The sequence below is a fragment of the Castanea sativa genome, chromosome 12 (genome assembly GCF_040712315.1).
Source record: "Castanea sativa cultivar Marrone di Chiusa Pesio chromosome 12, ASM4071231v1".
NCBI classification, from domain to species: domain Eukaryota; kingdom Viridiplantae; phylum Streptophyta; class Magnoliopsida; order Fagales; family Fagaceae; genus Castanea; species Castanea sativa.
In genome coordinates, this window is record NC_134024.1 from 25,017,217 (window position 1) to 25,031,397 (window position 14,181).

The 14,181-nt window shown below is 37.0% G+C and overlaps 1 protein-coding gene across 1 annotated transcript; it reads right to left on the reverse strand.

The window, feature by feature from the left end:
* Window positions 1-284: 284 nt before the first annotated feature.
* Window positions 285-7,091, reverse strand: LOC142619970 (putative Rho GTPase-activating protein At5g61530). Its single transcript, XM_075793386.1, has 10 exons — window positions 6,952-7,091; window positions 6,475-6,566; window positions 6,099-6,361; window positions 5,217-5,279; window positions 5,096-5,114; window positions 4,347-4,445; window positions 4,162-4,239; window positions 3,830-4,074; window positions 2,772-2,931; window positions 285-995 (listed from the first exon to the last, which is right to left on the reverse strand). The coding sequence occupies exons 2-10, from the start codon at window positions 6,533-6,535 to the stop codon at window positions 850-852; spliced, it is 1,134 nt and encodes a 377-aa protein (XP_075649501.1). The 5' UTR covers window positions 6,536-6,566; window positions 6,952-7,091; the 3' UTR covers window positions 285-849.
* Window positions 7,092-14,181: the final 7,090 nt, after the last annotated feature.

Here is a 14,181-nt window from a genome sequence, read left to right on the forward strand (position 1 = left end):
GGACTTCAATTCATTATTGGGCTTCTAAAACCTGTTGAGCTTGTGGGTTTAGGTTTACCCAAATGAATCCCACTTAAAAAAAAAAAAAAAAAAATTCAAGCCAAATGGTAGGATTGGTAGGATCGGTAGAATCCCATACGATCCTACGATCCTATACGATTCTACACGATCCTACCTACGATCTTAACATTTTTGCGATCTTGCTACGATTTAAAACTTTTTGGTGAGGTGGGATCGTAAAATCGTGCGATTCTACGATCTGGATTGCGATTTTGACAACCATGGTTGAATCCCTATTCTTAAAATTTCATATTAATTACTGCAAAATATACATCCTTTTATGCATGCCCTTTTTCCCCCTAATGAAATCCCATGAAAAGAATTCAGGTTCATCTTACACAGAAGGGAATATAGACAAGCCAATTCACCATAGATCAATCCTATAATCAGATACAATTACTTCTGTCTACAATGTATTACTTGCATACTTATAAATCGTCATTCCAACTGCACTCACACCACAAGAATTTCACACCTACAAGATATGTATTTGTAAAGTATTTGACTGATTGATCTTCTAAAAATATGTGCATGGTGCACTTCCATTTCCAAAGGGGCAAATATTGGCAAAACCAAGACTCATTTAAATCCAACTTTCAGTACTCCCTGATCACTATAAACATATAGACCCAAATCCAGCAATGGTCTCAGCTTTATCAAGGAATGTAACATCCACTACAGAGCAATGATCCTTGTGACCAGTCAAGATTTCAACCTTGAGAAATAGTTGGCTAAACTATTCTACTCATTAAATCCCCTGCTGGATGAGGTAGAGAGTCATTTTGTAAGTCATCTCCAAGTCGTCACATTTGCATCCGTAAAAATTGCGTTGTGATGTTCTATAAGGCACTGAACAACTTCAATAGCACCAAAGTCAGTCGGCACGCCATCATCCAAGGGAATGAGAGAAGATGCATCAACACTTTCGCCCTCTTCTGTACCCACAAAATTAAGGAAAGAAAAAAAGGAGGCAGAATAAGGCTTTACCAATGCAAACAAAGTTTACTTTTCAATTAGCACAATATATTTGCATTATCCTACAATTTATTAGGGGGAAACAAACTTATGGCTTATATAATTTTTATAAATAAATTCAATAAATTTTAAGTCATAGATGGATACGGTACATTATTACACATTTAGCAGTTTACAACTATTTATTTATTTTCATACGTCTGTTGATACCTTCTTTTTTTTTTTAGATAAGTGATACTAAGTCTGTTGATTCCTATACCCAACCCAATCCATTTAATTAGGATACATCTCTACCCCACCAGTTAACACAATTATATATGAACAGTAATAAAACTCAGGATGGCCTTCTTCAAGAAAGAAGAAAGACTCCAGGCAGATGCATCCACTTGATGGATTTCTAATTTCCTTTCCATGAATGCTGGATCATGGTCATTCAAGGCAGAGCAGAAGGCAAGATCTAATTGTCTGAGAACCCAACCCAGGGGGTGTTTGAATAATCTCAATTTCCCCCTTAAATTTTCTAAGCTACCAAACAAAGCATATCTTTTTTCAAAATGGGAAAAAAAAATCACTAAATTAATTGGATTTGGGGCAAAATTTAGTTAGGCATCTCAAGATAATGAAAGAAGTATTCCAAAGAAGTCAAATGGGTAGCAGAATAGGTAAGTTGAGGCTTTTGTTAGGTGCTATATGGCTCCTGATAGGTGCCCATTTATAACCCAATTAAATCCTGTAGTATATGGATTTCTTAAATGGGTTAGGACAGGAAAATGGGTTATAGGTAATTCAACTGAAAAGATAACAAAATATTGACAACTATTATCATTGACCACCCCCCACCCCCCCCCAAAAAAAACCAAACAAACAAACAAACTTGACAACTATTATCAACCAATGCCAGAAAAGAAAGGTGGTTAAAAATTTATTATTAGCATAGGTCTTTGATGACTAATATGTTATATATATTTTTGATAGGTGATGACTAATATGTTATATTCTTTCATTTAATTTAACCGTTGGATTAAATGTTCTTATTATATCATTCGTGCTTGCAAAATTTCAAGAAGATCAAAAATCAATTACTATGTCATCAAACAAATGTTAAATTTTCAAGTTTTTGTGATATAAAATTGTGTATAAAAAATAATTTTATTGATCGAATTGTAAATAACATCCAATTTGAATGTATTTTGATATGCATATTAAGAACGTAAGGAACATAAAATTCAACGGTTAAATTTTCAAAATTGACACCAAAGCAAGAGATATATGAGAAGTTTGAAGAGTTTCTCTCCAAATCTCCAAACTAGTTTGGAGAGAAACTTTGTTCCAATATTGCCCTCAATGTTTTCTACTTCCATCCAAAGAGTATCAGTTTGTGTTCAAACTGCATTTTGAGGTGGGGTTATAAAACTCATTGTAGAGTCCAGATTAACTTTTGAGGGGTCAGTTTGATGTCTAAACAATTTTAAATTTTAAATTCATTTCTCTTTTCTATATTTGATCTAATAAGATTGGCACAATGTTCTTATCCCAAGTATTGCTTTAACATTCCACTTGTACATGTCTGAAGGATTTGGAGCCCATTAGAAGTGAAATCCTGTGTAATCAGAGCCTAGATGTCCCATGAATGTTATTCAATCTACTGGTGTCACAGACAGTTAGATGCAAGAGTACACTAGCCTAGGCAAAAAGTTTATATATATGCACAAACTGTATGAAATAAGATTACTCACCAGCAAGCATGTCCCATGCACTGTAACTAGGCGGTTGATCCAAGTTCTTGGAAGGAATTTTGGATGGTTGATTCCAATATTGCCTATAGAATTCTGGTTTCCGTCCCTTCTGCCAGATAATAACAGGAACCATTTCCATGGCAAGGCTCCGGGCATCCATCTGTTGGAAAGTTAACAACAACTGAGAAAGCTTATGAAATAATATGTACCTGTAAGTTAACAATTATTTTTTCTCTGATCCACAGTTCCTCATTCAGTATAAGAATAAAATAAAAAAGGAAATTGCAGATGGCCATAATAAATTAGATGAAGAATATCTTTAGTTGCATGAAAATTATAGCTGCACAGCGACAAACAACAGATAAACCTAATATATTTCCTTCATGGTCAATGTGGAGGAGCAAGTTAACCATGAAATGTTGTGATTGATGAAAAATGCTGAACTTGAACAGAGGTAGGGGATAAAAGGAAAAGTAGTTGGTCTTGACCAGTTGACAATCAAATTATGCTTTGCCCATCAGCAACCCCAAGTACAAGAAATTTCCATTTTCCAGACTCATGGATTTCTGAGGCTTTGTATGATCCCAGTGGATGTAAAAATAAATCAAGCAGTTAATGAATATCAATATATGGGGTGCCTCATTCATTGGAGACATGGTTGCATACAGTTTCAGTGGAACTATAGCTTAGAGAAGTTTAGATTCTAAATGATAGGCATTTCAAAATTAACTTCCTTGATTTTTTTAATAGATCAAGGTATATTATCTTTCAAAAGCATTCAAAATAATACTAATGAGCCAATCTAATGATCTTTTAAATCTTTTCTTCAGTCAAGTTTAAAATTTTTAAATAAAAATATAATGCATACAAAGAGTGATAATCTAACTCAACTGATAATTCTATTGCTGGCTGGAAAAAGACACTGACAATATAATCCTCAATCAAGTGAGGAACTCATATCTAATAAGCCAATACTTGAGCCCACCTGCACCCCAACAAACAGGTAACACCCATGATAACCAATCCCATTTGAGAGAGAGAAAGAGAAAGATTCATGCCTTGTTAAGAAGTGACTTCTGGCTAACGCGGAGTAGCAGAGCAGTGATAAATTCCAGGGTCATGTAGTTTACACTAGGAAGCCTCTTCAGTATGTTTCTCATTGAATGAATGCTAGAACGAGCACCTTTGATCTCATCATAAAGCTCAAATGTAGTTAGTGGCTCAGGAAGGCTAGCTAAGTAGCACTTAGCTAGAGCTGCTATGTCAACTGGATTTACTCCTTCTGGTAATGATGCATTTGAATCTGTGATAAATATACTACAGCATTAGATTACAGCTTTATATTATAATATCAACCAAATTGAACAAATGATAACAACTGCAGGGATACCTTGGTTGTATATTGAAACCAATTGTTGAATGACTTTTTTATCTCCTTCAGACTTAAAAAGGTCTGGTGAGTTTAGTCCTTCAAATTAAAACAATAAACAGGTTACTCTCAGCATCAAAATGAAAAATTAAATAGTGTGGTTATATGTTATAACAGGAAAACATACTTTGTCAAAACTTAATTACCTGATAATATGAGATAATCTGCACATCTGACCAAAATATGGGGAACAGGCTTGCTGGATTGTTGCCGTTGCACTGTAACCTCAATTGGAACTCCAAATACTAGGAAAGCACAAAACAAAAAATAAAGAAATGACAGCCAACACTACAATACTAATTAAAAGCAACCCAAAGGCATTACGGATCTGTTAGTATATAATATCTTCTTTTAAAAAAAAAAAAAAAGTAAAAAGTAAGAAATAAGAATACTTCACGGTCAAGATGATGAACACAAAGTATCCAAAAGAGAACAAAGAAATTAAATAGGGAAATGCAGGGAGTCCTGGAACTCCAAATTAGAATTACAATGAGTAAAACCCCAGGTACAAGACCAATCAAACAAGGTACAAAATAACAAACACTTCAAATGATCAAGGGTTGCTCCATATCCTTCCACACTATCCACATCAAAGAAAATTACAAAGCGATAAATGGTACATTGGATACTCCAACCATTGTGGGAATTTGAATAACTCTATTGGAGATAATTTCAACTACATGACAAAAAGTCTCCAATATCGCCCAAAAAAAAAAAGTACTCTTACCATCTATCTCAGCTTCAATAAACTAATATAATGAACCTATCCTAGCCATATGTCTTTGAAGAGGCAGGCAAGAGGCAGGCAATTCATGTTCAACCAACAGAAGGTAGGATTACCAAATACGAAATACCATCCAAGAAGCTAAAAATTATGAAAGTTTATGTAACTTACCATCAGTACTAGCAACACCCTGCAGATGATCAAAATAGATTTAAGTAAGAATTTTGAAACTTGAGAAAGAGAGGAGAACAAAAAGAGCAAGAAGAACTACTAGCTGCCTCAGAATCTATACCTTCTGCCATCGTTCAATGTCTGTCAAGATAGTCTTACTTTTTTGTGCAGTCTTCTTTGCCACCTGAGACAAACTCAGCATCTCAGATGTGTCAGTTATCATCTTAACTTGAAATCAAGGCTATTATAGGTTGTTGTAAACAAAGATGACCTTACCTGTCAGAATTCCTTATCATTTACATATATTATATCATATAAATACACTATAATGTTAAGATATGAAAAAAATGCAGAAAGAATGTTAAGAAATCAAACAAATAGATGAAAATGAACAGCACAACCATAAGAACATGTATGAATAATATATATATATATATATATATTTTTAAATTATGAGTTTAATGCCATAATAGGAAAATTAACTGAAAAGAACACTGCTTTTGCATGTTACTTTGCTTAAGAGAAGCCTCATAGTTGATCCATATTCCATAGTCTCCTAAACAGATATCACTAATTAACTTGGTTCATTAAGAAATCGAACAGCAAGAATCCCTAGTTGTTGGAGACCACTGATTCCGGTAGACCATTAAAAAATTTGACAAGGCTTAAGGCTATAAAATAAACGAAGAGGGATTGGCTAACAATCACCACAGGGACTTAATTCATAATCAAGCAGCAAAGATTCATCGGAACCCCTAACCTTAGTTACCAAACAGAACAGACTAGCATTATTAAAACAAATATCAGCAACTTCCGACCCAAAATAGCATATCGAATTATAAATATCCATAACACAATTCCAAAATTCTTCAAATTCCAAATGTATTAAATAATGTCAAACAAGTTACCTCATCTCAGTAATAATTTCACACAAAAATTATTATTCTGCATTGACAAGAAACCTAATAAGGTACCAAAAAAAGGCCATTTGAGCTAAAACTACCTCTTCAACTTTAGTTTTTCCAACAGCAACCTTGTCCTTGGTCTCCTCAACACCTTTCCTAAGCAATGTGCCCGTGGTAGCAGCCGCGGATATAAGGCGTTCTTGCATGGCCTGCTTTGTGGAAGGCTGCTGAAGGAATGCCCACCGGCTTTTCACCAGCGTGCCAACGCGTTCCGCCACATCTGTAAAATTGCCTTTGGCATCCTTTGCAACCTCCCCCACAAACGTTCCAGCAGATTGACCCGCGGATTTAATTTTCACCCCTGCTTTCAAAACCATCAATTCTAAACACTTCAATAAAAAATTAAAAAATTAAAAAACCCAATTGCATAGAATTGAATGATCAAATTAATGTAATAATGATTGACATTATTACCTGAGGAAGAAAAGAAACCGCTGGCCTTCTCTTGCCACGGAGGCGAGATTGCTGAAGGCATTGAAGCTTTGTTCTCAAACAGGACCTATCACCTATATATGTGTAAATTACAATTAGCTAATGGGTTAAAAGTGCTAATTATAGAGATTCTAAATTTTATTAGTATTCAAATTAAGGGAAATTTTTTTACTAAAAGATCGTTTAGGCTCTCTGTTTAGGGGAAAAGAAAAATCAAAGGTTTATAGTCACGTTGATTGAATTCTTAACATTTTCTGGGCAACCAAATGAATTTCAGAATCAAAATTCGCTTATATTAATCAGATATACTACAAATTTTCGACTAACTTTTTCTATAATTTTTTTTGTAAAAAGACTAAAAATTTTCGAGAATATATGATATTAAAAAAAAAAAGTCTTTAGAGAGAGAGAGAGAAAGAGAATCCCTAATTATGAGAGAAGTTAGAGAAAGTAATTTACCTTCGTGGCTTTGTTTGAGTTCTGATCGGAAAAGATGGTGAATAAAGGGAATAATTTTAGAGAGAGAAAGAGAGAGCTCAAATTTAAAAGCCTACAGCCTAGACGAGGTATTTTAGGACAGAGAGAGAGACTGTCAGCCGTCGGAGGAGTTAGAAAAAAGAAAAAAAAAAAATGTTATTATTCACAACTTTTGTCACAAGTTGTCACATAACACTTACCGAGCTGTCAGTGACAGAAAAAAAAAAGCGATAATTCCGCGTGGATTTACAACTCGATTCTTTTGTCCCTGAGCCTCATGATATGGTAAGAAAGTTACGGTAAAAGTTGTGTAAATTTTTGTAATGCTGGTAGGAGTTAGAGAGAGGTCAGGGATTCTGTGAGACTAGTCAGGGATATTAGTTAACGCTGTGAGCCAATGGAATAGTGACACGTAAGACCTTTTTGGATTAGTACGCGGACCAGTATGTGTTCGGGATCGTGTCAAATTTTTGTAACTGATGTAACGGTTCTGTTCTGTTTGCTGTTTTCAGCTCGACGTGCTGGAAATTTTGTTTTTTGTTTAAATTATAGAAGGCTATCTCTATCATTGTTATTTTTTTTTTCTTGGAGTTAAGATTCTGTTATTATCATTGACTTTTGAATATTAACTGTAAAAATCATAAGAACCTATTATTTGACTGGAAGGATTTTTATGGTTATAAATAAATAAATAAAATTGACAGGAAGAATGAGCATGAAGAAATACTTTAAATGGTTTTTAAAACAATTTGTAAGAGTTGTAAAACAGAATAACTTTTAAAGTCTTTAACTAGGATAATAAATTTGCTGAAATAATTGTTAATCTTACATTCATATTAATCTCTCTAAATGGAAGTTACGTGTAAAATCATATGTTTTGCTAGAATTTTTTTTATTTTTTTTATTTTAGAAGACTCTTGTTTTGGGAAAAACATATTAACTACTCAAGATCAAACACAAATATTTTCTTAAACAAATTAATAGAGTCTCTAGCTCTACCAATTTAAATTAATTTCACGAGTCTCTTGATTCCACCAATTAAACAAACTAGCTTCTAATCTCATGTATATGAAAAAAAATATACTTAAAAAATATATATTAAGATGTATAATATAATTTTTACATATATAATTTAAATATTATTGATATTCATTTTTCTATATATTTTTTAACTCTTTAAAAAGTTTGTAAGAATATTATTAGGTAGAAAATGTAAATTGTCTATTTTTTTTATGTTCATTAATTCTAGACTCTTTGGTTTTTGTACACAATAACTCACTTGAATAGATATTTATAGTATGGTCTCACATTTGACTCCGAAACTAAGAATGGGTTCCAATCAGCTTAACTGGTAAAATTTATGATAGTTGTATAAGAAATTTGGGGTTCAATCACAGTCTACACCAAATACTGATTGGTGTCTTGGTCTGATAATAAAAAGTTATTATTAGGAGCGGACGTCATAGGTTGAAACTCTCTAAAAAAAGACTCTAAAATTAAGAAATAAAACTTTCTTTAAAAATAAATAAATTAGGACACGTAGTGCAAAATTGGATTTCAATTGTAGAATCTAATTGAATTTCCTCTAAGTTTTACCTATATATATATATATATATATACTAGCTTGTAACCACATGCATATGCATGAATACACTTAAAGATATATAATGACGATGTGATGAAAATCAGTAGGCTGGATGCTTCGGATTCGAAAGGACTACTGGTTGTCTTGATGACCTGAATAAGAAAGAATAACGATCAAAGGTGACCGGGGTTGCCGGCTAAGAACCTTTCGATGGTAAAGTTAGTTTTCTCTCTTTTATTTTGGAGTTCCAACTTTTCGGGAAAATGTAAAACATACCTTTGTCTAGTCTGAATGAGTGTTTATATAGTGTCCTAGGAACAATTATTAGGCGTGTAATCTCCCCTGGATTTGAAGAGGTGTGAGGGTTCAAGGATAACTTCCACAACCGTTTAGGAGTAATATTTTTTTCATATAACGGCCACTGGAAGTTATGAGCACGTTAAAGAGTGGTGGTATGCACTCAGGAATTTTTCTAAGTGTCAAGGGCTCGTCTAGGGATCCTCTTGTTGCATATACCTCGCTTTTAAGGGAGGTCGTTCCTCATATGAGACAAGCTCCTTCACGACGAGGTTGGTAGCTTCCCTAGGACGAGTAGATGCGGTTGCCAAATTTGATTATGCGAATGTGCTTTCGTCTATGGACGACCATGGACGTTAGCCTTGTCCTCTTTCTTTCTTATGGACGACCGTGGACGTTAGCCTCGTTCTTGTGCTTTCTTGTGGACGACTGCTGGTGTGGATGATCATGGACGGTCTGGAGTACTTTATTTTCCTTCACTCCTCATCAATTACCCCTTCGTCCAGGGGTCATTCAGTATATCACTAAGTTTTAGGACGAGTTTTCCAAGAACATTGTTATTATTGTATATGTATTGTTTATTTATTATTACTATTTTTTTTTTAGACAGCGCGCCACATGTCATGCTTTCATAGGTGACTGGTCGCGTCGATTTACTTCCTCGAGGCAGGTGCCACGTGTCACTTTCTTGTTGGTCTCGTCGTTTTGAATATCGAGACTTTTCTACCTATAAATAGTAGTTTCCCTCTCGTGCCCCTCTTATTTTTTTAGATTTTCTACATTGACACTTCTCGTCCGTCGCCTCGTCTAGAAGTCTCTCATCGTCCTTAGTATCTTTCGTCTAGAGCCAGGTATTCTCCTCACTCTAATTCTTAGGCTTTCCTTTTTAAGTTTTAGAATGTCCGAAGTGACTATTTCCTCGTCTAGCGATAGTGTAGACAAAGCCATAGACGGGTATCGTGATTCTTCTAGCTGTAGTACTTCTAGCGATGACAGTAGTAGTAGTAGTGGCAATACAATGGAGGAATACACCTCTGGTGTTCCTGGGATTCCCCTTGAGACTCTTCAAGAAAACCTTAGGACGAGGGCCGCTTCTGGAGCTGGTACCTCGTCCAGTATCCCGCCGTCTTCCCCTTTGGACGAAGAAGAAGCCGTGTATAGTTGCGCTGTAGGAATTCCCTTTAAGACGGATGAGAAGAAGTTGGATGTCCTTAAGAGTTGGTACCAAATCCCAGACGATCTTAATCCTAGGTTAGCCATCCATAGGGAGTGGTGTTGCCAACCTCGCTTTGGGATAGGCATCTACGAAGCTTACCTTCTAGGAGGGCTTACGTTGCCTCTAAATGCTTTTGCTAGGGAACTGCTCACCAGGTTGGGTTTGGGAGTTTGTCAGCTTAATCCTAACGCATGGAGACTTGTCGTCTCTATGCAAGTTTTATGGAGGGAAGTTTTTGAAGGAAACCGTCCTCTTACTGTGAACGAGTTCCTATACTGCTATAAGCCCTCTAAGATCAGTCAATCCTTAGGTTTTTATCAATTCACAGCTAGGGGCAATGATTGTAGGTTGATTAAGTCCTTGCTCTTGTCTGACAGGAACTGGAAGACGAAGTTTTTCTTTGTCTTTGGTTTCTGGGCGGGGCACCCTGTTGAGGTTGGTAGGGATACATTTGCCCTTTATACAGGTGAATTAGGGAACCTTCATCTTGAAGGTATGTTGTGTTTTTCCTTCATTGTCTTTTTTTTGTTTGTTATGTTCTATTTTATCTTTATACAGTTGTCTTAACCTTAATTTTCCTCTTTTTCTTCAGCTGTTAGACGTCCTTCTCTAAGTAAGTTCCACCGTGACCGCGTCCATAGAGCCCGTCTACACTCCGAGAGAAATTTTCACTCGTTGGTGACTCTTCGACGCTTGCACACGTGGGGGCTTGGCCCTGATCCATCTGTTGAAGCCCTTGCGCAAGAGCAAATTGTCCGTAGACGTGAGTGCTTTTCTTACTTTTGAATTTTGAATTTTTTTGAATTTTTTTTTGAATTTTTTTTATACATATGTATATGTATTTTTCAAGAATGGCAACCATGAAAGAAAACAAAGGAAAGGAAGCGATTGACGAGACGACCAAACTTGAGGTTCAACCTCAGCCTCGTCCTACTGTTGGAGACAAAAGGAAACGCTTGTCCAAGAACTTGGACTTGGGAAGCTTACCCAGTCATCGAGGGAAGAAGACCAAGCATGGGTCGTACAGGCTTGAAATTGTTCAGTCTGGCCCTCCTTCCTATCTGTAGTCCATCACAGTTGTTAATGTGGACTTGTCTACGCCCGTTGACGTTACTCCATCCAAAACCCATGCTCCCACCTCGTCCGAGCCTCTTTAAAGGATTCCTATGAACTTATTGGAGAATGAGGACGTGGCTGCGTGCTACGATATGTCTTTGAAGGAGTTTGAGCACTCTGGTGTTCACGATCTTTTTAAGGTAAGCACCTTTGTCTCGTCTTGCTTTAGCAATGTTTTCTATTGTCATTTTTCTCTCTTGAACCTCTTTATCATCAACGCAGGCAATGTCGAAGTTCATAGCCGCATCTAGATAGGCCACAGAGATGGACAAGACGAGGATCCTTCTTGAAAAAAGAATAGAGGAGATTAAAGATGACTGAAAAACTTGGGCCGAGGTGGCGAACAAGGCCAAGGACGAGGTTAAAGGGTTGAACACTTTGGTGGGGGAGCTGAAGTTTGATGCTGCCAAGAAGGACGAACGTCTTGACTTTCTTCAAAAGAAGAATGACGAGCTAGGTTCCTTGCTCAAGAAGGCCAAAGACGATGTTGTTGAGGAGTTCAAAGCATCCAAGGAATTTACCAATTTATTGGACGCCAATTATGCAGCGGGGTTCGAAGATTTCAAAATGGATGCTATAGAAAGCTTTCCTAGGGTTAACTTTAGCACTATCAAACTCAACATTGGTGCTACTACAAGCTCCCTACTCCAGACAGGCTCAGACGATGCCAATGTCAAGGATGATGCCACCACCCAACCTGCTCAAGACGTCCCTAAAACCGGAGAGGCTTCTTAGTAAAAGTTATTTCCTTTTTATTTTCCAAGAGGTCCATTGTTTAGGACTATCTGTATTTTAAGTTGAGTACAATTTTCTCGTCCAAGAATTGGGACAAGCTTATAAACAATTGCCTTTTAGGACTTTTTACTTTACAAGGGTTTTTGGACGGTGGTCGTCTACCCTTTAAGCTTTTGATTTATGAATGTTTATTTACATTATTTTGTCTAATTATTGAACATATAGTTGCATGGACGAGTTTCTTCTTAATATTGATGTTGTTGGCTTCTAATTAATCTGCCCACTCCAAGTGTTGGAAGGTCGTCTAGACGATTTCCTTATGGACGACCTAATTATGTATGGGTGTCTTGTTTGCCATTTAAATTTTTTCTAAGTATGACTCGTCTTAGAAATGATGATTTTGCCATTCTTTTTGCTCGTCCTTGGGCTAGGCAGTCGACATTGATCCTTTGTTAAGACATTCATCCTAGAATACCTGGGCGTCTTGGCCAGATACTCGTCCATGGATTAATGCTTCACTGTATGCCCTTCCCTCGTCCGTATATCTTCAGACGAGTATGCCTTAGTTTATTCTTCTTCGCTTTATCCTCATTTCGAGGAAAGCTTAAACGAGTATGCCTTATCTTATTTTTCTTTGCTTTATCCTCATTTCGAGGAAAGCTCATGAATGTTACATCCCTCTGTCCAGAGATTTTCATTCGTCTTAGGGTTTTGCCCCCCTTGTGGGTACTATTATGGAAATTAGATTTATGCATTAAATACATTAGAAATTCAAACCACACTATTATATAAACATTGTCCACAAATATGGTACATGCTTAGAAGCTAGTGCCTTAGGAAAATATTTACATACATAACCTCGTCTTTCTCAAACTTGTCTGTAGACGGTGCAAGAGTTTAAGAACTAGTGCACTTTTATTCTTAAAACACACCATAGTAGTAATAAGAACACAACAGTAAGTAAACAAGTAGACCATAGCTGTAACTTCATCCAAGCTCATTATTAATAGTACCTCCTCAGGTGCTCCATGTTTCAGGGATGCTCTAATTTTCGTCCATCCAAAGCTTCCAAGTAGTACGATCCCTGCCTCTTACAGTTGATTACCCTATAGGGTCCTTCCCAATTGGGTTCTAATTTTCCATGAGCTGGACTCTTAGTTGCCAAGGAGACTCTTTTGAGAATAAGGTCCCCAATGTTGAAGCGCCTGGGTTTTACCATGGCATCATGTTGCCTAGCCATCAGATTCTTGTATCTTGCTGTCCTTTACGCCACATCCATCCGTATTTCATCAATGAGATCGAGGTCAAGACGAAATTGTTTCTCATTTTCTCTCTCCTGATACTTCATCACTCGATGGTTAACCATATGAACTTCTGCAGGTATGGCCGCTTCACTTCCATAGGCTAGCTTGAAGGGGGTTTCTCCTGTCGGTGTCCGCACAATCGTCCTGTAGGTCCAAAGAACGCATGGCAGCTTATCTGGCCATATCCCCTTTGCCCCCCTCGAACCAAGTCTTGATGATCTTCAGCAGGGATCGGTTTGCTGCCTCCGCTTGTCCGTTCGCCTGTGGGTGGGAGGGTGAGGAATAGTGATTCTTGATTCCAAACTGCTCGCAAAAGTCCCTGAAGGGTGCGTTGTCAAACTAAAGTCCCTTATCAAACACTAGTACCCTAGGTACTCCGAACCTACATAGAATATTCTTCCAAACAAAATTCTTGACATTTTGCTGAGTGATTTTTGCAACAAGTTCGGGCTCCACCCACTTGGTAAAGTAATCAATCCCTACTACCAAAAACTTTATTTGTCTGGTTCCCGTGGGGAAAGGACCTAGGATATCCAGTCCCCATTGTGCGAAGGGCCATGGGGCCGTCATTGGGGTTTGATACTCCGATGGTTGTCTAGGGACGTTGCTATAGCGCTGACACTGGTCACACACCTTGACATAGGCCTTAGCATCTGCCTGAATTGTAGGCCAGTAGTAGCCTGTACAGATGACCTTATGGACAAGTGATCTTACTCTTGAGTGATTTCCACGTGCTCCCTCATAAACCTCCCTCAAAACATAGTTTGATTTGTCCAGGGCCAGGCACCTTAGGTAGGGATGAGAAAAGCCCCACTTATATAGCACTTCGTCTATGAGAACGTACTTAGCAGCCCTAACTCTCAGCTTCCTAGTCTCGTCCCTGTCTTCTGGAAGCCTTCCATCCTTAAGATAGATTACAATTGGACTCATCCAATTTTCTCCTCCTCCTATTTCTAGTA